Consider the following 26,690-nt stretch of genomic DNA (forward strand, 5'->3'; position numbering starts at 1 on the left):
ACCCGGCTTGTCTGCAACCCTGTGGGGCTTCCACCAAATGGGGGCACCTGGTCATCCCCCATCCCTGGGCATCCCCCATCCCTGGGCATCCCCCACCCTTGGGCATCCCCCACCCCTGGGCATCCCCCATCCCTGGGCACCCTTGTTCTGAGGCTGGTGGTGGCCCTCCCTATGGCCTCTTGATCCCAGTTCCTGTTCCCCTGGAAAAGGCTCAAAATGGATACTGGGGGGTTTGTGCTGCACGCACGGGGACACCCAGCTCAGGGTGCAGTGGGAGAGCCATTTGGGATCCAGCTCTGGGGTGAGGGGGCACAAGGAGCAGGTGTGCCCCTCTCACGTGCCTTGGGGTCGTGGGTGCTGCTGGTGTGGGGCTGGGAGGGGAGTTGGGAGGACAGAGCCTGAGCCAGGGGATGGAATTGCCCTCCACAGGCTGCCCCTGGGCACCCCTGTGCCCCCCCTCAGTGGGGGAGCCCTGCCAGGAGACACCACCCGTCCCTGTGCCCCATCACCCCAGTTTGGCTCCCCCAGGAGCTGCCGGGGTGGAGGAGCAGGAGGGGTGGGCAGAGCAGCACTGGGATGGATGGGCGGCATCTCCAGCTGCCTCCCAGCGGGCATCATCCACCTGTACCCCGTGGGCATCATCCACCTGTACCCCGTGGGCATCATCCACCTGCACCCCGTGGGCATCATCCACCTGCATCCCGTTATCCCTCCCTGCATCCCTCTGTCCTGCACCCCAATATCCCACCCCTGCCCCCCCTCGGACCCCCGTCCTCCCCACAGAGCCCTGGGGCTGATCCAGCCCGGCTGAGTACAGGACCAGGGACCTGGGGCAGGGCCATCCCCAGGGCCAGCACTGACAGGAGAGGGAGGGATGGATGGATGGATGGATGGATGGATGGATGGATGGATGGATGGATGGAGGGATGGATGGATGGATGGAGGGATGGAGGGATGGATGGATGGATGGATGGATGGATAGAGGGAGGGATGGATGGAGGGAGGGATGGATGGGTGGATGGGTGGATGGAGAGCACCCTGTGGAGGAGGACTGGGGGATTCTGGTGGGTGACAAATGGAACATGACCTGGCCATGGGCCAAGTGTCTCCTGGGCTCATCCCAGCAGGGTGGGCAGCAGGGGAGGGAGGGGATGTTCGCCCTCTGCTCCCCTCTCCTGAGACCCCTCTGGAGCTGCCTCCAGCTGATCCCAGCAGGGACATAGAGCTGGTAGAGCAGGTCCAGAGGAGGCCACCAGCAGGGTCTGAGGTGGTCCACGGCCTCTTCTGTGGAGAAAAGCTGCCTTGTGGGAGCTGCCAACCCCAGGCACTGCTCCCCTGCAGCCCCTTTTCCCCTTGCTGAGGATCAGAGCAGGGACCCCAGCTCCTCGGGGTCTGTCCATCCTTTTACCAGCACTCCCTCAGCCCCACCTTGCATGGCCCAGGGTTCTGAGCCCCCCCTGTGGCTGTGATGCCAATTCCTGCTCTTCACCAGGCCCATCCCCCATGAACCCTCTCATCATTCACATGGGAATGGGAAATGTTTGTGCTTCCTTGGCTGGAAGCAGCTCTCACTCCAAAGGCTGGGATACACAAACCTCCCACCTCCCAGTGTTGCAGCTCCAAGAAGGATCCCCTGGCTGCCTCTCCTTCCCCAGAGCAGCCAGCAGAGCTCTGCTTTTGGCCCCACACTGGCTGATCTACCCGGTTCCCCTTTTCCCAGAGGATAAAACCCAGCACTGATGCTCCAGTGACAGCCCCAGCTGTGCCCACCCTTCCCTGCACTCCATTCCATGTGATTCTCATCACACCTTTAAAAATAAAAAGCTCCAAACCCACTCCAACCCAGCCTTCCCAAGGCAGAGATTGATATTTCCACATGGCAAATGCTTCCATGCAATTCCCCAATGTCCTATTTTTGGTTCCTCACCAGTGCTGGTGCTGGTTGCAGCAATCCATGCTGGAGCTCCAGCCGAGCTCGGAGGAAGAGAATAAAGGTTTCTTAGGGCAGAAAAGGAAATCTCATCTCCTTCCCTGGGCTGTGCCACCTACACCTGACGCCTAATGAGACCTCAGGTGGCATCGGTCCTGTTGTTTCCCTTTCCCCTTCCTTTCCATTTCCCTTTTCCCCTTCCCTTCCCTATTTATCCATTTGTTCCTTATATAATTAATGGTATTTTCCCCTATGGGAGAGCCCCTGCAGCCCCACCTTTTCCCATATTTTCAAATCCAGAAACCAAGGCACTGCCTCTGGTTCTTTCCCCCCCTCTCTTTTACCTCTTCTCCACTTGTCACATCCATTCCCGTCGCCATCTCTCTCAGATCCGGGGGAGCCAGGAGCAGTCACTCTGATTGCACCCATTCCCATCTCTCTCAGATCCAGGGGAGCCAGGAGCAGTCACTCTGATTGCACCCATTCCCATCTCTCTCAGATCCAGGGGAGCCAGGAGCAGTCACTCTGATTGCACCCATTCCCATCTCTCTCAGATCCAGGGGAGCCAGGAGCAGTCACTCTGATTGCACCCAGCACTGCCTGCGTACCCAGGTGCTGCTGGCTGGGGCTGGCAGCCCTTCCCCTCTCCTGGCAGCTGTGATGAGGGTTTGGGCTGTGGTGTCTGAACACATCCAGTGGATGCTCCTGATGGAGCAGGTAGTCCTTGGATCCCCTGCTCGCAGCAGGAGGAGCTCAGGGAAGTGCAACCCCGTTGCTGCTGCTCTGTAAAGGCAGCTCAAACATCCCTGAACTACCTTCAAGCCAGAAAATGGGCCACAGGCTGGAGCCTCCATCCGGCTCTGGCTCTTCCACACCTTTTGTGGCTTCCCTGTTTCCCACAGCCAGTGTGGAAAGACCAGACCAAGAGCTTGACACATTTCTCAGGCTGAGAGAGCTGGGGGTGTTCACCTGGAGAGGAGAAGGCTCCAGGGAGAGCTCAGAGCCCCTTGCAGGGCCTAAAGGGGCTCCAGGAGAGCTGGAGAGGGACTGGGAACAAGGCATGGAGGGACAGGACACAGGGAATGGCTTCCCAGTGCCAGAGGGCAGGGCTGGATGGGAGATTGGGAAGGAATTGCTCCCTGGGAGGGGGGTGAGGCTGTGGTGGGCACATGAGAACACGGCAGGAACAGATGGATATGCAGTTACAGCCTGGTCTTTACTTGCAGAAGAGCCCACCTGTGGCTGTGGATTCTGGGAAGCTCCATGAGATGCCTTCACTGACACGTGATGTTATTTCTGGAGCTTCTCTGAAAAACCTCAAGCTGTGCTGTGCTTTGTGAAGATGATGCCCATTCCATGATGCCCACCAGGAACAGTGCCGGGAGGCTCGGGAGCAGCAGCCGTTCCTCCCTCGGTGATGATGTCATTGATGATGTCAGCGCGAAGCACAGGGAGCGAGCAGAGCGGGCAGGGAAGGGCTGCTCCGATGCTGACATCCCCTGCGGCAGGGCACGAGGCGCTCCTGTCCCGGCTGTCTGTCCAGGAGCACGGGCGCGGCCCCTCGGTGCCGGCGGTTCCTGGAGAAACAGCACCATCTATTTGCAGCACGAGAGGAGAGAGGACAAGGGGGCCTCCAGGGCTGGGGGGCTGTGCCCCTCAGCAGCGCTGGGGATCCCCCCCTGGAGCAGCAGGCTCACACCGCGACACTCCTGACCTCCAGAGCCTCCTGCAGCCCACAGGTGACACCTGGGGCTTGCTCCAAGCTCAGGGCAGGAGTCGCAGGACCAGGGAGGGGGCTCAGCTCAGGTCTGGGTCTCTCTCTCCAAGGTGGGCTCTGCCTTTGCACTCCCATGCACGGACACGAGGACCCTGGGGTCCCCACAGGACTCGGCCCTTCCCCACATTTCCCCATCGCTGGCTCGGACAGGCTCCAGCCCCTGGGGCATCAGAGGTCCCGGGAAGGTGTTGGCCCCACAGCACCAAGGGGGAGAAAGCCAGCCCGGCCCCAGCTTTGCTGCAGCTGGGAGCTGTCCCCAACTCAGCCCATCCCACCTCCAAACCCAGCTCAGAACCCCTCAGGATGGACCCCAACGTGTTCTGAGTGACAGAAGTGACCTAGGACCACCCATTCCAGCCTTGCCACAGAACTGGGAGGAATGAAGAAGATCTGCTTTATTAAACCTGCTGAGAAAAGTGTTCAATGGGTGGCCTGGGGCCCTCAAAGCTCAGGTGGAGAAGCCACTACTTCTTCTTGCGACGTCTGGTGTTCATTCTGATCAGCTGCAGCCCCTGCTTCTTGATGTCCTCACGGCTGGGGATGTAGTCATGGTCTTCATCCTCAAAATCCAAGGTGTCTGGAGGGGAGAGTGGACAGGAGGGACTGGGGAGGGGCTGGGGGCCGCCTCTGCTGTGCCCATGTCCCTGGGAGAGCTGGCACAGTTTGTAGGGCTTGTGGGATCCTCAAGAGTCCTCCTGGACTTTTCCACCCCAGCATCCCAGGGCGACGTGCAGGACCTGGTGGTGCCATCACTGTGGCCCATTTCCAGTGCTGCTGGGGCTTCCTGTAAAGGTCTGGAGCTACAGTGTGGTGGGCACAGCTCCTGCTTTGCTAAAGAAAGCTGGTGAGCTGCCAACAGCTCTTTGCCTCCTCCAGGAGTGTCCACAGGCAGAGCCAAGCACCGATTATTCTTCACAACCAGGTGATTTTGAAGATGAGGGTCTCCCCTCTTGCCCCACAGCGTCTCTCCTTGTTCCTGCAGTGGCTTGGTGCCCATCACCCCACCACCTGCCTTCGTTCTCCCACATCCCCGCCTAAAGCCACCTCCCACGCTCAAAGCCTTGGAAACAGCCAAGGTCAGCCTCAGGACCTGGAGGCAGTTTGTGGGTTGGTGTATGCTGGGCCAGTGGGAGACAGACAAAGACTCCCAAAATTCCCAGGGGGCAGGGGCTGGAGCAGTCACTGTGGGACATGTCTCCACCATGCTCTCCTACCATCTTCCATGGTGTCTTCATGCTCGAAGGAAATCTTCAAGTTCTGTGCTTCACCTGCAGTTCTTTTCTCCAGGAGGTTCCTGACCTTGGCAAAAGTCTGTGAAAGGCACCCTGGCTTAAGTGCTGGAGGGCAGGTGGGTGTTACAACCTTGGGTACCCCTTGGGTGCCCAGGGCCCTCTGGGGCTGAGCTGCTCCATGGCCCTTCCCTGCAGCCTTGCTGAGGATGGATGGCTTGGGTGGCCATCTGTGAGGGCCCTGCGTGTGCCCCCAAGGGCACAGAGGGCCGGAGCCCCTGTACCTCGCTGCGTTCGTCAGTGCTGTCCTTGGGCCGGGCTGCCACCCTCTCCTTCAGGAACTGCATCTTCTGCTCACAGTGCTGCAGCTTCTCCTCCAGCCCCACCACCGCAACAGACTCATCCTGGGGGAGAAAGAGCCACCGTGGTGGGGACAGCGAGCCCCTGGTGGTGGCTGTGCCGGGTGTCCCCACGCTGCCCTGCCTGCCTGGCCGTGCTCCTGTGGTACCTGGCCAGGGATGAAGATGCCCTGCAGGTGGAGGAACAGGTTGTCAATGATGTTCTCAAACTCGATCAGGCGCTTCTGGTTCCTCAACATCTGGGCTCGTATCTGCTCCAGCCGGGCCTCTTCCTGCTTCAGGTTCTCCCTGAGCTCCTCCTCCCGCAGCCTGGAGCCAGCAGCACTCACATCACACAGCTGTACAGAGGTGCAGGGACACCCCAAAGCTGCTCCAAACGCTGTTCAGGTTCCCCCCACCCCCAGCTGCAGCCCAGCTTCATGCTGATGGCAGCACTTCCCGTGCCAGGCAAGGAGAAGGGGAGCTCTGGGACCCCAGGGGGAGCTTTGGGTGCTCTGCCAGCACCAGAGCTGGGAGCTCAGAGACCCTCCCAGCACAGGAGGGGCGGGTGGCTGCAGTGGGACAGAGGTCAGGGTGCCTGCTGGGACATGTCCCCCCAAGGGTGGTGGCCTGGTTGGCACAACTATGCAAGGCCAGCAGCACCTGATGGTGCTGACGGGCTGGTTGAACTTCAGTTTAGCCTGCTTCAGCTCCAGCTCCTGCAGCGTCTTCTTCAGCACCTTCTTCCTCTCCCTGCACTCATCAATGTGCTGCTGCAGGTTCCCCAGGGACTTCTTCTGGGCCTGGATGCTGCTGGGGATGTCCTGGCCAGGGGAGACACAAGGACTGAGCCCGGGGTGCTCCTGCTGAGAGCAGGGCCTCGGGGAGGCTACAGCACCACAGAGCTCTGCAGCGTCCGGTCATGCAGAGGGGCAGCTCCATGCCTGCCTGCAAAGAGGGGCTTTGAGGGGCTCCAGGGAGACGAGAGCAGACAACCCCACAGTAAAATGGGGGGAGCAGAGGGGCCGCAGCTCCCCAGCGCCCCAGGTTTCACCAGGGCTGGTTTTGCCATTACCCAGAGGCAGGAGCATTGCAGGGCACTCTTCGCCTTCTCCATCTTGTCAGTCACAAAGGCCTCGCGCTCCCTCTGAGCCAGGGCGGCCTCTGCCTCAGCGCCTGGGGTGGCAGGGAAGGAGTGGGGCAGGATGTCCATGGCCGTGCCCACGTCCCCCCGCCCTGCCCCCTGCCAAGCACTCACCCACCACCGTTTCTGAGGAGCTCAGCTCGTGCTCTGTGGAGAGCATGGACACGGCTTGCTGCAAGGACAGTCACTGTCACCCCGGGGCTCAGCGCTGCAGGCTGTCCCCTGCCCCACACCCCCTGCCCTGCCTGCCCCACACTCCCAGCTCACCTGCCCCCTGCCCTGCCTGCCCCACACCCCCCGCCCTGCCTGCCCCACACTCCCTGCCCTGCCTGCCCCACACCCCCCGCCCTGCCTGCCCCACACCCCCAGCTCACCCGCCTCTGCTGCCTCTCGCTCTCCTCCTGTTGCCAGAGGCTCTCGATTTGCATCCTCTGCTCAGCCAGGGACTGGTCCCTGAGCTGCTTCTCCACACGGACCTGGGGTCCTGCCTCGGCCATGAGTTTCTGGAGCATAACAGAGAAGGGAGAAGTTGCTGCCAAAGTCAGCTGGAGCTTTTTACAGATTGGTTACTAGGTTTAAGTATTGGTTCAGATTGAGATATGGAAGAAATCCTTCCCTGGGAGGGTGGGCAGGCCCTGGCACAGGGTGCCCAGAGCAGCTGGGGCTGCCCCTGGATCCCTGGCAGTGCCCAAGGCCAGGTTGGACATTGGGGCTTGGAGTAGCCTGGGACAGTGGGAGGTGTCCCTGCCCATAGCACGGGGGTGGGATGGGATGGGCTTTGAGGTCCCTGCTAACCCAAACCATTCCATGAATCTATGATTTGAGCTACTGGATAAGCTATGGGATGGCCAGTGTTGGAAATGTCCCCCACTCCATGCAAACAGGCTGTGAAGGAAGCTTGGCAAGGCCAGCTGGGTATGGGACACGGTGCCTTTGCCATGGCTGGTGCTTCAGACGGGCTGTTGCCAGCCTCAGGGGACAAGAGGGAGACCTGGGAGGACCTACGGAGGCCTCTGGGTGCTCAGCTCTGTCTTTGCTCCTTGCTGAAGGCTCTCAGGCCCAGGTACGTGGTGCTGTCTGTGGGCGCTGGAGGGTGGGAAAGGCCCCAGTTATCTCACCCTGAGGACATCGTTGGCTTTGAGGTTGCTCTGGGCCGTGAGCTCATCGTGGTACATCACAGTCATCCCACACAGGAGGTCCAGGTACTGAGGCAGGTACACCAGCTCCTGCACACAGGAGCCACCACAGGTCACCCTCCGAGCCCCGGGGTCCCCAAGCTGTGACAGGGCACGGAGGGGACCAGCAGGGTGTCCCCTGGGACACAGCCCCTCGGGCACCTCGTGCCTTTGCAGGGGGAGCAGGTGAGACAATGGCATAGTGAGGAGGAGCTCACCCTCCTCAGGTTTTCCTGCAGCTTCAGGTACAGGTTGGTCACGATCTGTCCACTGTGAATTTTCATGACCATCTTCTCGATGTCATTGCCCAGCTGGCGAATGGTCTGGGGCAGACACGGGGGGAAAGACAGGAAGTGACTCCGTGTGCCATGCCCAGTGCCCAGCTGGGGGTGCAGGGGATGGATTAAAGCCCCCTGTGGGTGTTGGCACCCCAGGAAGGGCTCCTGGGTACCTGCAGCTGTGGCTCTTGCCACTTGGGATCCGTCTCGGCATCCTGCAGCTCCTGCAGGTGCCTCTGGCGCTCGTCCCTGGCTTGGCTCCACTGCTTCAGCTGGTGCAGCAGCATGTCACACACCTTCACCTGGTCATGGATTTTGGCCTCCATCTTCTTTTGGACTGCCTGGATGGGCATGAGAGCATTTCCCAGGCTGGATGCTGCAGGAGAAGGGGGTGCTGCCCAGAAAACTCCCCCCAGGGTAGAGCTGGGGACACTGGGGCAACTGCTCCAGGATGTTGTCACTGGTTTGACAGGATGGGATCTGGGAGAGCTTTGCTCTGGGGGCTGGCTGGGGTGAGGCAGAGGTGGGCAACTGCTGATGGCAGGGCTGGGCTGGGCTTAGGGACTCTGCATAACACAGACCAGGACTGGGGATCAATAAATCGATCAGGGCCCAGATGGGGATGTTGTCAGAGAGCAGTGGCACTGCTCTGTCCCTGCAAGAGGCCCCTGGGCAAAGGCAGCTCTGTGGGGACAGCTCCTCAGTCTTCACGGGTTTATAAGCAGGGCACAACCTTGGGACAGGCAGTGAAGGGCAGGGACAGCCTCTCTCTGCCAGGGATGCAACTGGACCCTGCAGGAACCTGGGCAGTGCCAGGGACACACAGGGTGGCACAGCCAGGAGGCCTGCTGGGACAAAGAGTCTGCATGGATGGGTCCCATGGTGGAAAGGGACCCACAGGACCAGACGTGAACACCCTGTGTCTCTCCACAGCAGCCCCATGGGGCTGTCCTGGTGCTGGCACCATGCCCCTCTGCCATGCACTGTTCTTCCCAGTGTCCCCAGAGCCCCAGCCCCCTGTGAGCAGCCCTTGCCCCCAGCCCCTGCCGTTACCTCCACGCTCTGAGTGGCTGGAACGAGCTCCTGGCCCTCTCCAAAAGCATCCTTAATGGGGAGTTTGTTGTACTGTGGGCAGGGGAGGGACAAGGAAAGGGTCACTGTCAGCCTGGCAATGACACATCCTTTTGCTGGCCCGTGCTCCCAGCTCCTCGGGGAGCACCAGGCAGGGATGCAGCAGGAGGGATCTGCTGGTACCTTCAGGACAAAATCCAGGATACTGAAATCCTCCTGCAAGGTCGCCTGCAGGCTGGGGAGCAGCTCCCTGTTCTGCCGGAGCTTCTCCTCACAGGACTGAGTGAAAATCTTGCCGCCTTGCTCTGGGGGACATCAGGGAGCCCATGGCACCGCGGGACGAGGGGGCCGTGAGCCCCCTGCCCCGAGCAGCCCGAGGCCGCACCTTGCAGGGCCACAAGGACACGCAGCTCCTGGCTGCGCTGGCTCAGGTCGGCCTTGGGGCCCTGCGTGCTGCCGGGGGCCTCCATCCCTCGGCCACTGTTGGCAGCCCCCTGCGGGACAGACGCCGAGGCCCTGCTGCCCCGCAGAGGTGTTGGGACCAGAGGGTTCCAGGCGGAACTGTCACCGTGGCACTGCCAACTGCCACACGGCTCCTGCTCAGCCACCGCCCAGCCCCCTCCTCAACGCTTCTGCAGGGAACAGCTTCATTAATAACTGATTAATGAGCTCTTGGAGGGGGGCAGGGAAGCATTCCAGTTTTGTCTTCCATCGCTGTGGCAGTGGCAGCTGTCAGGGACCATTCTGAGCCCCACCAGGAACAGGAGGACAATCTCAGGGAAAACACATGTGCATGTGCACCCAAACACAGCAGCAGTGCTCTCCTGGAAGCTGCCAGCTTATTTAAATGCCCACCTATTTGGAAATTCCAGTTAATTAGCCAGGAAGTGGTTGTGCAGGGAGTTACACTCTCGTTGGAATGGGCAAACACAAACCAGTTACCAATCCTGAGCTTTATTCTGATGCTCATTCTTGCTGAACTACAAACATGACAAGAAATGCCAGCATGTACATTTATTTGTCCATAAATAAACCCAAGCTTCCTCTACCAGAGAAAATCTTTAATGTTTGGATTTGCAGAAAAGCCTTTACAAAGAAATTGCCTTCCTAGCACCAAGCTCATCAATCAGCTTAGCTTAAGGTTCTGTAACTCCAGATCTTTAACCTGCTGCCATCCCGTTGTGCTTAAGGTGTTAAACACAGCAAACCAAGAAATTCAAGAATTGTGAAATCAGGTATTAGTGACACAGCATCCTCTGAGGCTCTTGCTCAGCGTCTCATCTGCATATTGATGAATTGCATGTTAGCACTAATTGCCAGTGACAAGCTAAATACCTGCATGATCATCCTCAGTGCTTCCCAAGGCATGCCTGGAGAGAGGAGCATGTGGAGGCAGCAGCCCAGGGTGGTGCCCGTGCACACAGAGCTCTCCACGCTGAGCTGTGTCCGCATGGCAGCTCCACTCATTACACCCCTGCATTTCCTAGGCAGCATTTCAACCCGCGGGAACAAACAAAAGCATTTTTAAATGGCCAGTGGCTCAAGAATCTCAGTTTCACCTGCCCTCAGCAAAACTCAGGCTCTAGAGAGGCGGATCCTCCCAAAACACTGCTGAAGGAATTGATCCTGGCCTTGCACAAGTGCACACAAATTGGCTGCTGCAGAAATCCACTCCCAAGGGGCAGCCTTGGACTGAGGATCCAGCCCTGCAGCCACCTCACATGCCAAACCTCCCCTCCTCCAGTTGATTGCTACACTCCCTGATGAAATTCCAGAAAATTCACAGTGAGTTAAAGGCACAGAGGAAAGGTCAGAAGTACAAACCCAGCTCTGTTTAACTGTCACATGAGGGGGGAGTCTCTGGAAGGCAACAGCAACCAAAGAGCACCGCGCTCACCTGGGACAGATCTCATCCCCGGCTGGCCCACAGCTCCTCACCTGCTGCCTGCTATCTGCATGGAAATAGGAATGTCAGATTAAAGGCTCCTCAAACTCCTGCTGATTTAGTTTTTAGTCACTGAACCAGATCTGCTTTGCCTGGTGCTTTGTATTTTTAGTATCTCCTTCCCCCGTTGTTGTCCTCTCTTCCCCTTTTCTTTGAAATACCCCGGTTCAACTTCAAATCATTTGTTTAACACAGCTGCAGCAAGATTTAACAGAATTAGCAAGAACTATATCCCATGCCTCAGGAGCTGGCTGGAAATTCTGTGCATGGATTAGAGAGCAGAAAAAAAAAGGACAGAGGATAAAGAACAGCTGCCAGAATTGTTCTGGTGCACTAAAAAGCGAAGGGGCACACACAAACAATTCCTGCTGGGCATTACTGTCCAACAAAAGCCTGTCTGGCTCCATGGCCAGAGGCCACCACTGCCTGTTTGAGATTCATTTTATCACGTGAAAGCAGCAGCTCCCAAGCACAGGCTACTCCCTCAGCCTACAAAAACATTGCCACAGTCAGGGATATCTCCTCTACTATTAACAAAAATAAGTATCTTATTTCTTTCTGTATCTGTAATATATAAATAGATGATCATTTGCTTTTATTAATGTAGCTAAATATATTCTACAAATAAGTTATTTGGAGAACATCATCTCTAAGTCAGCAAGTGCTGTTATAGCCAGTGAAGGAATTCCTTATAAATGGTCCTTTGAAGTACTTTAATTATCAAGCAGCCAATTATGGAAGCATAAGTCAGTTTTCATGCTGCCAAGAGACTGATTTTCAGACACGATCCACACTTTGCATCTGTTCAGAAGTGAAAATGCAGCTCTCTTAAGGTCCCTCTCCTCACACACAAAGCCACTCCTCAGAGACCAGTGCAACCTCCCACTCAACACTGACAACCTAAAGGTACAAACAATTGGCACCAAATCACTCAAACACTCTTCAACAGCAACCCTGAAACTAAAGCACAGCCAGAGTAACCTCCTACCACACCCTAACTCAGTCCTTATTAGTGCAACTCTGACACAAAATCTTCTTACAGGCAAAGACATCTGTAAACCAAGCAAGTGTAAAATGATAAAAAAACCCAACCCACACTGCACGGAAAAATCCCAAAGGATTAGTGTCAGAAAATATTTGGCAGCAAGAGATTGGAAAAAACCATGAAGGCCTAACAGAAGAGTGGCTACACCAGTCACTGTGGCGAGGTTGTCGAAGCAGATCTGCTGCAGGAAGGTTTTGTTATTCAAGCTTTTCATCCCCTTCCTCCACATCCTTCAGACTGAGCACTTCCAGGGATCCTTTCCCTTTTGTCTCACTGCGGATCAGCTCGTCGATCTCCCTGAAGCAGCCTGGGTCAATAAGGCACACCTGGAACGTTCCACATTTCATCAGTCAGCCAAGAATGCTCGAATTTCACCAGCCCCTACCCAAGGCCTAACATCCACTGTTGTTAAAACAACCCTGGTTAGTTATGAGAAGGACTTGGCAGAGCTGACAGGCACTATGTGGCAGTAACCCTTCCAGAGAAGCTCTACAGTTCCAGTTCCCCATGCTGGACATGGCTTTTGCCAGCTGGGATTGCTGGATTCTAATCTGTTCTCATGAAGATTTTAATACCAATTTTTGCTTTACCACACACTGATTTTTAAAGAAAAATAATTAACCACTCTCAAAATCCAGACCCAAGCCACCAAATTAATAACAGTAACATTTCACATATGAGAGAAACTTATCAGTGTTGCAGGATCATCACTGCTAAGAGGAATTGCACTGTGCACTCCACACCTTGGAGCAGCAGGCTCTGGATTCCAAAGGCTGCTTCCAGCTCACATCACTAGAACTGTTTGAAATTAAAAAATTCTAACTGCAGCTCTGATTCAGGATCTCTGGTAAACCTGCAGTTTATCTTAACAACTTCTATCTATGAATTCATCTCCTAGTAAAACACACAGGTGTAGCTCAAACCAAAGCTGAAACCCAGGGACTGCTTTCTGCTTACAATTTCCAGCTGTTCCTGGAAGTCTTCACTCTCAATAACTTTAATCAGTGGCTTGAGTTTCTCTTTCAGCTTCTTGCCCTCCTTTGCTGGCAGGATAAATCTCAGCCTCATGTGAGCACGTTCAATCTGCATGGTCTCCTTCAGCTGCCTGATCACTTCCAGGGCCTGTTGGACAAGAAAAAGAGCACTTACACACCTGCTCAAAAACCAGCACCCAGATCCAAATCCCGAACCTTTTCCCCAGCTTCAGAGCCATCTCTCAGTGCTGGTCACTGCCACTCTGTTGCAGGGAGGCTGCTATCATGCTCTTTTGACAGATTAACAAGAAAAGACAGAGTTCTTGTTGTTTGTGATCACTTTGAACACTTAAAAACTGTCTGAAATAACGTTGAATAGTTATACTGCAAAACGTCACAAACCCACGTGGCTCAGATGCAAACCTGGTATACCACCTCAATTAGCATAAGTAATAAACCTTTTATTTCCGTTCTAGGTGTATCACTGTTGGATTTTTTAAATTCTTTCTCCCTTCCCTGAATTCTTAGCAAACAAATTGCCCGAGTTTCAGGAGCTGTTTCTCTCCAGCACTCAGCTGCCAGATGGCTGAGTAATCCCTCTGTGGGTCTCAGATCCCAGGGCTTTGCTGATCCCTCTGTGACTGGGACCTGAGCAATTCCCCCGGGTGACACCACCTGGGAGCAGGAGCTGATCCTGCAGGAAACTCACCTGCTGCTTCGTGCTCTTGGTGGGTTTGACAGAGTAGTGGATGTCCTTCATGGCCCTTTCGATGAGGATCACTGTGTAGGGCCGCTTTGTCTCGGGGTTCACGCACTTGTCAGCCACGATGGTGGCGATGTCTCTGAACATCTGCTCCAGCTGCGTGTGCCGTTCCTTGTCCGACACCTGCAGCTCCCCTTTGGATAAAATCTGTACAATAAAGAAATCGCTTAATGAACATCATGGGTTTGAAGAGTGAAAAGTCCAGTAACTTTGTTAAATTTGATACCTGCTTGAAAGGTTTGGTTAGACATGAAGTGCAGCAAACAATAACCAAATTAATAATGTGAATCATTACAACAGACAGCACTGGAAAGACTTCAAACAAAAAAGCTCACCACAGAAACACTAAATTGCAGCAAGAGAAGCACAGATTTCACAGAATCACAGAATATCCTGAGCTGGAAAGGAACCCCAGGGATCATCCAGCCCAGCTCCTGGCCCTGCACAGACACCCCAACAGCCCCACCCTGGGCATCCCTGGCAGCGCTGTCCCAACGCTCCTGGAGCTCTGGCAGCCTCGGGGCCGTGCCCATTCCCTGGGGAGCCTGGGCAGTGCCCAGCACCCTTGGGGGGAAGAGCCTTTCCCTGATCTCCAGCCTGAGCCTCCCTGACCCAGCTCCAGTCCCCTGGATCCTGTCCCTGTCACAGGGAGCAGAGATTGGAGCCATCTCTTGGGAGGAGCTGCAGCCCCTGATGAAGTCTGACCTCAGTCTCCTCAGGCTGAACAGACCAAGTGACCTCAGCTGCTCCTCGCGTGGCCCCTCCAGGCCCTTTGCCTTCTTCATAGCTTTCTTTGGACTCTGACAGCTCTAGGTCTTTCTTATATTGAGGCACCCAAAACTGCCCCAGCACTGGAGGTGAGGCCGCCCCAGCCCAGAGCAGAGCAGGACAATCCCCTCCCTGGCCCAGCTGGTGATGCTGGGCCTGGTGCCCCCAGGACAGGGATGTCCTTCCTGGCTGCCAGGATACTGCTGACTCAAGAGATTTACTGAAATCTCATCACCCACAAGTCCACAGTTCATATCCCACCAATAAGGACTAAGAAATTAGATCTGTTATTAACACTTAAGTGAGGTCTCCAAAGTAATCAACTGTCCCCTTCCTTTCTCTGCATCCTTAAAAACTTACCTTACGTGAGGAACTTGCTGTGTCCAGAGACATCAGTACATGCAAGTTGTGTGTTAGGCAGAATTCTTTTCAGTCACATATTTAAAACTATAAAACAGAGCTACTGCTCCTTTTTACCCATTTCTTAAAAAACAACCCTTTCACCTATAGCAGCATCCTACAAACATCCTTCACTACAAAGCAACCTAACTAAATCTTCTCACATCTTTTACAAAGCAAAGTGTGTGAAACCTACCATCTTACAGATTTCTGTTTGGTCATCTGTCCCAAATGCTTGAACCAGATCTTCCTTCTTTGCCACCTGGCCTTTGGAGACATTGACAAACACTGTGTGTGTCTGCAGGACCTCGTCGAGATCTTTCTCCCTAGAGATTGAGACAAGTGTAGAAAACTTAGAATAATGGTTTGGGTGGGAAGGGCCCTTAAAGCCCATCCCATTCCACCCCCGTGCTATGGGCAGGGACACCTTCCACTGTCCCAGGCTGCTCCAAGCCCCAATGTCCAACCCGGCCTTGGGCACTGCCAGGGATCCAGGGGCAGCCACAGCTGCTCTGGGCACCCTGTGCCAGGGCCTGCCCACCCTCCCAGGGAAGGAACAATTCCTTCCCAATATCCCATCTATCCCCGTCCTCTGTCAGTTTGAAACCACCGCTCCTTGTCCTGCCCCTTGTCCCATGCCCCTCTCCAGCAAAGCAGCAATGCCAGGAGCACTGTTGTGTTCAGCGAGGAGAAACAGCTCCCGCTGCCCGGGCTGAATCAGCACAGCTGGAACCTTCCACCGCCGAGGTGGCCCTGCGCAGGCACGGGCCGGGTGCTGCCGTTCTCGGCCCCGCGCCTCCTCCCACGGCCAGATCCGGGCACCGCGCACCATCCCCGGCCCCACCGCCGAGTCCCGCACGGTCAGTGCCGACCCCGCACACCACACCGGCCCTTCCCTGTCCCCACACGGGGTCCCTGGGTACGGCCCCCTCACACGCGGATCTCCACACGGGCCCTTCCGCGGGCCCCACGCCGGGCCGAGCCGCCTCCCCGCCGGCTCCCCGGGCACTCACGCTCCGCTGCGCCAGCCCATGACCTTGTTGCGGTAACAGGCGATCTCGAAGCGCTTCCCGGCGCGCCGTGCCCGCACCACGGCCACGTTGGTGAGGCGGATCTGGTTGGTGGGGGTGAAGATGGACATGGCGGCGGCCGCCCGCTCCGCCCCCGGCCCGGCAGTGAACGGCGGCCGCTCCGCGGCGGGCGGAAGGGGCGGGAGCGGCGCATGGCGGCGTGAGGGGAGCGCCGGGCGCCAGCGCGGTCAGTGCCGGGCGGGGGAGCTGGCCGGGGCCGGGGGGATGGCTGTGGGTGAGAGAGAGAACCGGGCTGGGGGGAACAGAATAACCGTGTCTGTGGGGTAAGAGCTGTAGTAACTGTGTGCGTGGGGGTAATAGCCGTGAGGGGGGTACAATAACCGCGTTTGTGGGATAATAACTGTGTGTATGGGCTAATAACCGTGAAGGGAGGGTATAATAACCGTGTGTGTGTGGGGCTTTAACTGTGAGAGGGTGCTGTGGAGGGAGATGAGGGTAACGACCAGGGGAGTATTTATTAACCATGAGTGGTATTGGGGTGTAGTAACTCGGAGGGAGGAACGGAGTGTTTAATAATTGTGAGGGTGGTGGGATAATAACCGTGAGAGGTGGGGGAAGGGCGGTAATAACCGTGAGGGGTCTTTGGGGGAGAGAGGGGCATTAACCGTGAGAGGAGGAAGAACCACGAGGGTGGGGGGGGGGTGTGTTTGTGGGGGTGATAACCACAAGGGAGGGTGTGCAGTTGTGTACGGGGATAAAAGTGAGTGTGTGTGTTTTGGAGCTAAAATTCTCTTGAATATATATAGCATCTACCGCATTTGAGGAAATTGTGTAGAGGTGAAGGGAATCCCTATAACCGGTGTGGGCAAAACTGGGAACACTGGGCAGGTGCTCTTGGCTCTTCTCTTTTGTGAGTCTTAGTGTTGCTGCTGGAGGGGTGAAGGGCATCCCCTTAAGCCTTTGATCTGGTAACCTGAGTAACAGCCAGCACGAGTTTCCATCCTCCTGGAAATACTTGAATTCTGTGCTTTCGACTGATATCTGCAAAAACAAGATCCAAGCTGCAGATGACAGTAGAAGGGTGTCAGCTGTGTTCCTCAGTCGATAAGTATCACAAACCAGCCTTTTTGGAGTGCCTGAATATTCCATATGAAATAGATATTCCCAGACAGGTGCAGGTGCAGGTGCACTCCTGGCTGTACCCTGGCATTCTGTGCCCTGAATGTTCTGAACCAACCTGAAACTTCTCAGTTGCTCCAAATCAAACTTCACTTGCATCATGGAATTCTGTGAAAGTGTTTCCAATTGAATCCATGTTTCAGTCTGCCCTTGAAACTCTGTTTGTAATCAGTGTGACATCTAAGCAGGGGTTGTGTTCAGCAGAAAGTTCTGTGCAGGTGATTTCCCCCTTGGACAGAGAGCTGCATTTGTTGGATTTGAGTAAAGATAGAGGCCAGTATGATCCAGTGGATGTTTCACAAGGACTTTTTCCTTTCAGGCACTTGGACAGCACAAGTATTTTCTGATTTTCCTTGTAACAGAGCTGCCCTATCAAGGAAAAACCCAGAGTTTCCCTCTGACGGTATGGAATGTTAGTGTGGAGCTCAGCTGACACACCTGAGCAGGTGAAGGCTTCTTGATTCAATTTTAATGTGTTGTCTTTAGCCAAAAGCTGTTTTCTGCAAAGCCTGGGCAATAGCTGATGACGTGAGGCTATGGGTACTGTGTGATTATTTTGTGTATTCACACTGTAGGAATCTGCGACGTTCCAGATTTAGATGTCTCAATGGATACGTGGAGCTACTTCCATACTTGCCTGGTGTCCATATGGCTGCACAGATTTTACATCTATTCTGCTGTTGCTTTTGGGATCAGCCTTTGGATTGTTGTTCAGTTCACCACCACCAGAACCAAAAGGAAGGTAACTGAGCCTGTCAGCGCTTTTCTCTGAGAAGACCCCAAAAACCTGGGTGGAAGTGAGTAGTTACTGGGTAAAGGCACCGAGGGTGCTGCAAATCCCAAGTGCAGTTTAGTTATCTGGTTATGCTCCTCAGCCTGGATTGTTTGTGTCTGTGGGTCACTAAATGCCCTATTGCTCTGACGTTGGGGCAGAGCTCAGCAGGACACTCCTCACACTGGGAGAATGTGTCCCCCTGGGTTGCTCTGTCACTCCAGATAAGCCCCTCTGCTTGTGCCCTGTGTTTGCACCTTCCCATTTTCATGATGCTACTGACAGGGTTGGGCTGGTTTTAGGATGGAGGGGATTAGGCCATTCAGGACTTGAAAACCTCCTTGTGCAGGGTGAAGATCTGCTGCAGGAGTTGGGAGGTTCAGCTGCATCCTGGTATCTCCCAAACAAGTATGTGTCTCCTGGGCTAGGTCAGGAAAACAGGTCCTGGTGTGTTTGGGTGTGAGAGGAACCAAAATGCCTTGACTGTTGCTGAGAGTGGCTCCAGGATTTGAATTTTAAATGCTCTTGGTTTGAAATCCCTTGGAAAAGGGACTGCATGTGACAGAGCTCTTGTTTCATAGGGTGAGAAATCCCATGGGAATCCTGCTTCCTCTGAGGGAACAGCAGACAAACTGGGGAATGGATGTGCCCTTCCTCAGGCACAGGAGGTCCATGTTGCTGGAGTGAAGATTTTCTATGGCTCTCAGACTGGCACAGCAAAGGTATCTGTACTTTTATTGCACATCTGTGGAATTGCTTTGAAATGCTGTTGGGATCCGAGAACGTTGCTTGCCTTAGAACATTGCCCTGGCTGCAGATCTGGGGGTTCATTAGCACATTCATTAGCTTGTTACAATCATTGCCCAACGTGCAAGACAAGTGAAAATTAAATAAAAATAACAGTTTTTCTCCTCCCTTTAAGCAAGGCATGCAGTAGAGATTGAATATAAAGCTAGAAGTTTACTCTTGCAATATAATTTAAATTTTCTAGCAGGTCTTCATAGAGAGAAGTGCTGGCTTTGGTGCTTTCTCAAGGAGAAATGTAATTTGTGTGTGTAACTGTGATCAGTCATTATAATGTTGTAACTCTCAGCCAGTGTACTCCATTTTTGTTTGAATGTGAGGAATTGCAGTGCCAGTGTCCAGGTCTCCTGTGTCATTATTCTTCCTGGGCTGGGAGAAGTCTTGTGGCTGAGCACAGCAGGGCTTGTGTGGGTTGAAGTAATTGATGACTTCCTATGTTTCTTTGTTCAGAGATTTGCCAAAGCTCTGGCTGAAGCTGTTACTTCCTTTAATTTGCCTGTGGAAGTCATTAACATGGGAGACTACGATCCAGAAGATGGTTTATCAGAGGAGGTGGGTATGGCATAACCATCAGTAAGAAGTACAAGTTTTTCCCGGGGTTGTCAAGGCTGTTTCCCTCCTGTATTTCTGTCCTGTAATCCTGGAAATCCCCAAAGCTCTGTGTTGAAAATTGCTTCCCTGTTACATATGCATTTTTGGCCCTCAGCAGAAATACCTAAATTTTTTAAATTTCCAAGCACCAGTAGGACATTTTGCTGTGACAGTGACTCTGTGTGAGCCAGTTCTGTAACTCAGGGGTGAGCTGGGTGAGAGTGGCTGCACCAGGTACACCTGGGCAGGGTTCAGAACTAGAACAGGAAGGTGGGGATGCTTCTGTAGCCTTCAGAGGCTTTTAAGTTAGAATCTCCTTGTGGGCTCTATTTATGTGGAGTAGTCCTTGGTGGGTTTTCCTTCTATGAATATTGATAGTTGCTCTTGAGAGTTTTAATCAACCCTAACAAAAGGTTCTGGTGGGAACTGTGTGCTGGAAATTCCGTAGGGTTTCAGTATGAATTGTCAGCATTTGATACTGCCCCTAACAAGCCTGTAAATGTGAGGTTGAGGAGTTTGAAGTATTTATCCATGGGGCACTTTCTTGCTGAAGGAGTCAGGTCAGGAAGCTGCTGGTTGGGCTGGGTGTCCAGTTCTGCTCTGCCACTGCTCTGCCCTGTTCAGCTTGACCTCTTTCTGTTAATTTAAGGCGCTGTTGTTCAGCACCCTTGGGATTGTCAGCTGCACTGTCCCACCCCAAGAGGAGACAGCCTTGTTTTTTGACTTCTCCCAGCTGCCTGGGTGTTGTAACTCTTTGCTTGAAAAGAAAGTTCTGGAAAATGCAGTGGTTTTTTTTCTCTTCTGTCCTCTGTGTGTGACCAGACAAGCAGCAGGAACATCTGTGTGTTCCTGGTGGCCACCTACACCGAGGGGCAGCCCCCAGAGAGCGCAGCCTGGTTCTGCAAGTGGCTGGAAGAGGCAGCCAATGATTTCCGTGTTGGGAAGAGCTTCCTGCAGGGCCTGAGATACGCCGTGTTTGGGCTGGGAAACTCGGCCTACGTGGATCACTACAACATGGTGAGTGTCCCCCGAGCTCCCTGTGTGCCTTCTGCTCCTCTGAGAGCCTCAGCTGCATGAAATGCTTCAAATCTGAGTGATGCTGGTGTTCTGTGTGGGAATTGCAGCTCTTGTGCTGACTGAGTGAGGGACTGGCTTTAGGGCATGGGCAGAATTCCAGAGCCACTGAGCTTGGGAAAAACCTCCAAGATCATTGACTCCACCCTGTGCCCGATGCCCACCTTGTCCCCAGCCCAGAGCACTCAGTGCCACCTCCAGCCCTTCCTTGGGCACCTCCAGGGGGGGGGACTCCAAACCTCCCTGGGCAGCCCCTGCCAAGGCCTGAGCACCCTTTCCATGGGGAAATTCCTGCTGATGCCCACCCTGAGCCTCCCCTGGCCCAGCCTGAGGCTGTTCCCTCTCCTCCTGTCCCTGTTCCCTGGCAGCAGAGCCTGACCCTGCCGGCTGTCCCCTCCTGTCAGGGACTTGTGCAGAGCCACAAGGTCCCCCCTGAGCCTCCTTTGCTCCAGCCTGAGCCCCTTTCCCAGCTCCCTCAGCCTCTCCTGGGGCTCCAGCCCCTTCCCAGCTCCGTTCCCTGCCCTGGATACGCTCCAGCCTCTCAATGTCTTTCTTGGAGTGAGGGGTCCAAAACTGTCCCCAGGACTGAGGTGCCTCAGCAGTGCCCAGTGCAGAGGGACAGTCCCTGCCCTGGTCCTGCTGCCACACCATTGCTGGTACAAGCCAGTGCCATTGGCCTTGGCCACCCGGGCACTTCAGCTTTGAAGCAGTTGGGTTTTAGATGGGAATGAGTCCCACAGCCACTGGAAGGTGTGGTAACACATTTGGTAAATCCTTACTGAGTTCATTTCCCAGCTTTGAAAGCTTTCTGCAATCACCTGAGGGCACAGCACTGTCAGCTCTTGCTGCCTTTTAAACCTGACTCCTTTTTCTGATGTGGGTTTTAGCTTTATTCCCTGATGGGAGCTGTGACAGTGTCTCTGCCTGGTCATTGGCCTCATCTCACACAGAACAATGCCATCCCTTGTCAGCAGGCTGTGTTGGAGCTGGGGCTGTGTTGCACATGTGACCATTCTGACCAGCAGGCACCACACGGAGCAGTCTGTTCCCAGAGCCCATCCCTTCGCACAGGGATGGCAGAGGGATTTTCCAACGGAGTCTCAGGGGTGTGGTGGTGTTCAGGCTGCCCTGTGTCTGTGCTGAGCCAGCACCTGTGAGGGAATCCCTGGTTCCCTCCCCTCCAGTGCCATGCAGCTCACTGGCTCTAATGCCAGGGCTGATTCTTACTTTTCTGGTTTTCTGCTTGAACCTGGCCTTGGTTTAATTTCCTTTCCAACCCTTCCTGCTGCCCTAGGTTGGAAGGAGGATGGACAGGTGGCTGTGGATGCTCAGTGCCAGCAGGATCATGACTCGAGCTGAAGGGGACTGCAATGTGGCCCAGAGCAAGCACGGCAGCATCGAGGCTGACTTTGAGGCCTGGAAAGCCAAATTCCTCACTCGGCTCCAGGCGCTCTGCAAAGGGGAGAAAAAGCCCTGCAGTGGGAAGTGCAAGAAGGGGAAGTGCAAATCTTCAGGGAAGCAGAGCAAGGAAAGCTCAGATCATGAACATGGGACTTCGGAACATGAGAATACTGAGGTACAGCCAAAATCCATGAGGTCTTGTTTTATTTGGAGCACTGTTTGACTTCTCCCCTTCCTCCTGCAGTTCAGTGGGCTGCTGTGGGAGCCTGATACATGTTCTGGAGCAGGGGAGAAGAGGGTGAGAGCCCATGGCAATAACAAGTAGAATGAGCCATCCAAAAGAAGGAACAAAGGATTAGTGATGGACCCAGGCTCCATGGCATTTGTGTGATGAGGGAGTCCTGCTCCTGGCTGGGGGGAGGTGACAGATGCTCCAGGGAGCCAGTCTGGGTTCTCAGCAGAGCCTTTGCCTTGTCTCAAGGCCAAGGGGGCCGTGTAGTTCCCTGAGAGTCATTAACCTGCTTCACTTCACCCTGGTGAAGCTCAGCTGCTCTGCCTGCATCCCAAGGTTTTCCAAAGGCAGCTGGGGAGTGTTAGCAGAGCAAGCCCTGGCTGTCCTTTGTGTGTGTCTGCCTGTAATCATTTCTCTCTTCTGGAGTGTTTATTGACTGCAGATTTGGACTAAGAAATCCTCTCTATTGCTCTCCAGTGCAAGACCCAGAGCTGCTATGGCACTTTAATCCTCCCTCGAGCCATTTACTGTGGGTTGGAAGTTATTGCTGGGTTGAGTTTTGTAGGAAAGTAAGTGGTTCTTCTGGCTGGGTTTGGGAGTGCTGGCTGCTGCAGAGGCAGGAGGAATAAATCTTGCTGTCAGCAAGGCACTTGGAGGGTTTAAAGGGGTTCAGGGTTCCATAGCCATCCTACAGGTTTTGGTAGGCTATTCCTTGTTTTCAGATGAGGAGAGCTGATTTCACTGGTTAGCTTAGATGAAGGTCGTATGTTTAACAGCCAGATAAATTCTTAACTTTTTTCCTCTGCTCTGTCCCACAGGCAGAGGAATTGTTTGAAACCAGTAGTGAGGAGGAAGCTGGAGGCACAGATTCTGTCGTCGATGTTGAAGATCTTGGCAATATCATGGGCCACATGAAGAAAGCAAAGGTACTGCTGTTGGAGGGGGTGTGGAATGGTCAGGTCTTGGTCACTGAGCAGGTGGATTGATTAAAGTGTTACTGGCTGGATTTGGATCTGTAGGGTTTAGTTAGAGGGAGAGTAAAATATGAGCTATGGAAGAAGCTGTCCCAAAAAAGAACAGTTTTGGAGGTGTGTTGGGTGTAGTCACAGACTGACTCTGACTTGCTCACCAAGCAAATGCTGCCGTGGTAATCTGTGATTTCCAGTCTGAGGGAAGATTTGTTTGCAGAGCTAACACTGGATCTGGCTGTAAATCTCTGCCACCGAGATTCCCAGCCCAGTGCCTAAACACAGGTCCTGCTCCTGTACTGCCTGTGGGATGTCACTGAAGTGCAGGTGTGTCAGGACAGGGGACAAAGCTACAGGTGCTGCAGGAGCACCCAGCTGCCAGAGCTCACTTGCCTTGCTCACTGCTGCCCTGGGGTGAGGTGCTGTGCTTCAGACACAGGGCCTGCCCCACAGCCCCAGTTCCCGCTCCGTCCCAGGCTGTTGCTGGCTCTGTTCTCAGTGGTGCTGGTGGTGTCCCTTTCCTGCAGCTGGGATGTGTCACACTCACCTCTGGTTTGCACACACAAAGGAGCAGGGACAGGGAGTAGCTGCAGGGCCTTGCTGCGCTCCCCACTCTTTGCTGGCCGAGCAGTTGTTGGTCAGGGTGGGGAGGGGGTGGTCTGTGATGTGCTCTCAGCCCATCTGCTGACCCTCTTCCCTCAGTGACCTTTGCAGAGCGGTCATTCTTTGTGCAGCCTTAAGCTGCTGTCCAAGCCCTTCTCACCAGACTGACTTCTCTGTAATTACACCGCCCTTCCCATGGGTGCCTCTGCACTGTGGGCTTCTCGCAGCTCTTTCCCAAAATGGGGCCCTATTAGTTGCCTCGGCCATGAGTTTCTGGAGCATAGCAGAGAAGGGAGAAGTTGCTGCCAGAGTCAGCTGGAGCTTTTTACAGATTGGTTACTAGGTTTAAGTATTGGTTCAGATTGAGATATGGAAGAAATCCTTCCCTGGGAGGGTGGGCAGGCCCTGGCACAGGGTGCCCAGAGCAGCTGTGGCTGCCCCTGCATCCCTGGCAGTGTCTAAGGCCAGGCTGGACATTGGGGCTTGGAGCAGCCTGGGACAGTGGGAGGTGTCCCTGCCCCTTGCAGGGGTGTGGAATGAGATGATCTCTGAGGTCCCTGCCGATGCCAGCTGCTCTATGACCCTATGGAAATGTAACAGTGTCCTCAGTGGTCTGAGCTGAGGTGGCACTGCTGGGCCACCTGAGGCCAGGCTCACAGGAGGATGTGTGCTCGGAGGGCAGGAGCTTACAAGGGGAGCCCGGGGATCTCTGTTCCTCAACTTGGGGAGGGGAAGGAGGTAAATCAAGCACTTGCTGCTGTTTGCAACCAGCTCTGTGAGGAGAGGAGCCCCGGCGATGGGGCAAGACCGGCTGCGGTGGACAGAGGGCTCTGTCCCGGAGCCGGTAGGGGCCTGTGGCTGCAGCTCGTGAGGAAGGGTGGTGGGGGAGCCTTGTGCCTTCCCTTCGGAGGGAGAAGGGACCTCAGTTCCTCACGGAACACGTCGTTCCTGTCTCCTCTCTCCTGCGCTCGCCACTAGAGGTCAGCGGCCGAAAGGGAACCGTGTGTGCTGCGGCCGCTGCTCCGGGGCGGTGCTCGGGCCCTGCCAAAGCTTTGTGAAGAACTGGGCATCGGGCTTTCACTGACCGGCAGAATACAGCAACGCCATGATCGAGGAGCAGTGTAATCCAGGAAAACCGCACACCATATCCACTTTACAAACACAAAGCGAGCACAGCAATAAAATACTTCCTGCCATTCACTGGAAGAAGTCGGTGCTGAGGTCAGCGTGGTGTGGGTTACAGACAGACAGGGAAAGTTCTCTGCTGTCTGTGCCTTTGGCTGGGGCAAGATCCAAACTGCTTTCTCCTCAGCCTCCCTGTTGCTCTGCTGGAGCAGGGAGAGGCCTGGATGTTGGGATGTGCTTTGTTCTGCAGTGACTGTGTCTCTATGCAGATCAGATTCCTGTGGCTGTGACCCAAGTGCCACCCCTGATCAGAGGGGCAGCTGCTGTCTGAGCACAGACCCTCACCTGGAGCTGGAACCTGCAGGTTTGAGCCTTTTCCTGCAGGAGCTGGCAGAGTTGTTCTGCTGTGAGAGCTGAATGCTGCCCTCCTGCAAAGGATTAAATCCTGAGAGGGCAGGTGTTGGTGTGGGCCTGAGAGCTCATTCTGAGTGTGCATAAGTGCACCCCTGTTGAAGTCCCATCCCCTTTCTAGGCTCCGAGTCTGTGCACTGAGAGGTTTCCTGTGCCAGGTGAGTCGTTCTCCCTTTGGCCATTTTAGCCATTTTGCCTCTCATGGAATGCTGCACTGTGTAAAATGAGTGTGACACTGTTGTTTCACCCTGAGGTGACCTGTTGTCCTGCAGGGATCCTTGCCCACACAGCCAAGTGCTCTGGGCTTTGGGATCTGAACTGGTCACAGACAGGTGAGCAAGTCTGAGAGAAACTTGTGTATCTTCAGGGTTATATCACAGACAGTTCTTCCTGCTCAGAGTTCCTTGGGTTTGGAATGTGCCTGACACTTTCCAGCAGCAGTTCTGTGGGTGTCAGTGTTGGGTGTTCACCCCTCTGCCTATGGGGTGTAGAACAGCAAGTTCTGCCTTGTGCATTATAGTTAATTTGGAATGGTTTTGGGTCCAGCTTTCATCTCTTCTGCATGAATTGCCTCTTGTGCAATTCACTAGCAGGTAAGACAGCTGTGCAGGCACAGAGAGTCAGAATTCCTTACTGTCCTGCCTTTTCTGGGATGGCAGAGTGAGGCTGTGGAGGTGAGGTGATCTAAGAAATGCTTGCTCACATCTCTGCAGGTGGTCTTAATTTAATTTTGCATCTGTCTTTTGTTGTTTGCATTGATGGAAATCAAGGCTGAGCTTTTTTTTACAGCTTTCTCCCCCGTGTTCTGCAGGTTCAGTGCACTTTGTAAAGTATTGTCAAAGGGCTTGAAGCAGGTACTGGATTTTTGCATCATTTGGACCAGGCAGATGGATTCAGGAGTTCCAGGGGAATGCCAGAATCTCTCTACCTGGTGGAGTTACAGCTATTACAGACTCTGAGTTAGAGAAGAGATGGATTTTTAAAGGGCTGCTGGGTGTGGAGTTACACAATTCGTGGTGATGGTGCCTTCTGCACACTGAGCCCAAATTGACACAAGGTTGGGTATATAGTGGTAGTATATTCAAATTTATTACCTGGTGCCTGATACAACAGCAATTTGCACGAGTTTACCAAATCCCATTGTATGTGCTGATGGCTTTTAGTGTATTTAAGCACTAGGTAGACTTTGGAGTTTTGCAGTTGTGGCACACTTTGCCTCTCCTCCAGAGTTCCTCCCCGATGTGGATTTATCAGGGAAAGTGGACTCTGATGGTGTTTGAGGCCTGCAAGGTGCCATTAATGACAAGTGGTTCTTGGTGGGGGTTATCTCTCCCAGCTGGGAGATCAGCTGAGAGGACAGATCCATCTACACCCATTCCCAGGGAACGGAATCACTTTATTAACCTTCATATTTATAAACTTCAGGCATGAGTAACAGCAATAATAATATCCTGATTCCCTATTTTGATGGGTTTGCAAGCAATCAAATGAGCATATTTTGTTGACACAACTTTGAGATTAGTGCTCACGTTTCCTAAAACAAGCAGTGGGAGGATGCTGACAGGCTCATTTGCAATGTAAAGAGAGAGGGGCATGATTGGAACACACCAAGGAACCAAAGCCTACCCCAGAGTGTGTTCAGTGAGTTTATGTCCCTCTGTAT

At 54.3% G+C, this 26,690-nt stretch overlaps 3 protein-coding genes across 7 annotated transcripts in view; 1 reads left to right on the forward strand and 2 right to left on the reverse strand.

Annotated features, from left to right (window-relative positions):
* Positions 1–4,171: 4,171 nt before the first annotated feature.
* Positions 4,172–9,412, reverse strand: LOC138120772 (coiled-coil domain-containing protein 183-like). Its single transcript, XM_069033745.1, has 14 exons — positions 9,328–9,412; positions 9,126–9,247; positions 8,925–8,996; positions 8,045–8,212; positions 7,812–7,916; positions 7,537–7,644; positions 6,793–6,921; positions 6,533–6,590; positions 6,350–6,450; positions 5,938–6,098; positions 5,445–5,619; positions 5,221–5,340; positions 4,922–5,018; positions 4,172–4,284 (listed from the first exon to the last, which is right to left on the reverse strand). The coding sequence occupies exons 1-14, from the start codon at positions 9,410–9,412 to the stop codon at positions 4,172–4,174; spliced, it is 1,614 nt and encodes a 537-aa protein (XP_068889846.1).
* Positions 9,413–11,489: 2,077 nt separating this feature from the next.
* Positions 11,490–16,021, reverse strand: SBDS (SBDS ribosome maturation factor). Its single transcript, XM_069033109.1, has 5 exons — positions 15,850–16,021; positions 15,033–15,162; positions 13,616–13,816; positions 12,890–13,054; positions 11,490–12,258 (listed from the first exon to the last, which is right to left on the reverse strand). Exons 1-5 carry the CDS (start codon positions 15,975–15,977, stop codon positions 12,130–12,132), a joined length of 753 nt encoding a protein of 250 aa, XP_068889210.1. The 5' UTR covers positions 15,978–16,021; the 3' UTR covers positions 11,490–12,129.
* A 24-nt stretch (positions 16,022–16,045) lies between these two features.
* TYW1B (tRNA-yW synthesizing protein 1 homolog B) overlaps positions 16,046–26,690 on the forward strand; it is an 87,801-nt gene continuing 77,156 nt past the window's right edge. For 2 of the 5 annotated variants that reach the window (XM_069033103.1, XM_069033106.1), the window contains exons 1-8: positions 16,046–16,093; positions 17,366–17,492; positions 17,622–17,788; positions 18,400–18,540; positions 19,073–19,174; positions 20,036–20,230; positions 21,582–21,863; positions 22,739–22,846. In XM_069033103.1, coding sequence (XP_068889204.1) covers positions 17,654–17,788; positions 18,400–18,540; positions 19,073–19,174; positions 20,036–20,230; positions 21,582–21,863; positions 22,739–22,846 — 963 coding nt within the window. In that variant the 5' untranslated portion in view covers positions 16,046–16,093; positions 17,366–17,492; positions 17,622–17,653. Of the gene's footprint in view, positions 16,094–17,365; positions 17,493–17,621; positions 17,789–18,399; positions 18,541–19,072; positions 19,175–20,035; positions 20,231–21,581; positions 21,864–22,738; positions 22,847–26,690 lie in introns of those variants that run through there. The other 3 variants (XM_069033104.1, XM_069033105.1, XM_069033107.1) reach the window with 3 other exon arrangements.

Source organism: Aphelocoma coerulescens, chromosome 19, assembly GCF_041296385.1.
Source record: "Aphelocoma coerulescens isolate FSJ_1873_10779 chromosome 19, UR_Acoe_1.0, whole genome shotgun sequence".
Classification (NCBI taxonomy): domain Eukaryota; kingdom Metazoa; phylum Chordata; class Aves; order Passeriformes; family Corvidae; genus Aphelocoma; species Aphelocoma coerulescens.

Excerpts from the sequence above, each read along its gene's own strand:
- LOC138120772 (XM_069033745.1), bottom strand. The coding sequence starts at position 9,412 with ATGGAGGCCCCCGGCAGCACGCAGGGCCCCAAGGCCGACCTGAGCCAG. Across the intron at positions 8,213-8,924 it reads CAGCCACTCAGAGCGTGGAG|GCAGTCCAAAAGAAGATGGA; the intron begins GTAACGGCAGGG and ends ATGCCCATCCAG. Across the intron at positions 5,620-5,937 it reads CAGCCCGTCAGCACCATCAG|TGCTGCTGGCTCCAGGCTGC; the intron begins GTGCTGCTGGCC and ends GTGTGATGTGAG.
- SBDS (XM_069033109.1), bottom strand. The coding sequence starts at position 15,977 with ATGTCCATCTTCACCCCCACCAACCAGATCCGCCTCACCAACGTGGCC. Across the intron at positions 15,163-15,849 it reads ATGGGCTGGCGCAGCGGAGC|GGAGAAAGATCTCGACGAGG; the intron begins GTGAGTGCCCGG and ends CTCAATCTCTAG. Across the intron at positions 13,817-15,032 it reads AAACAGAAATCTGTAAGATG|ATTTTATCCAAAGGGGAGCT; the intron begins GTAGGTTTCACA and ends TTTATTGTACAG.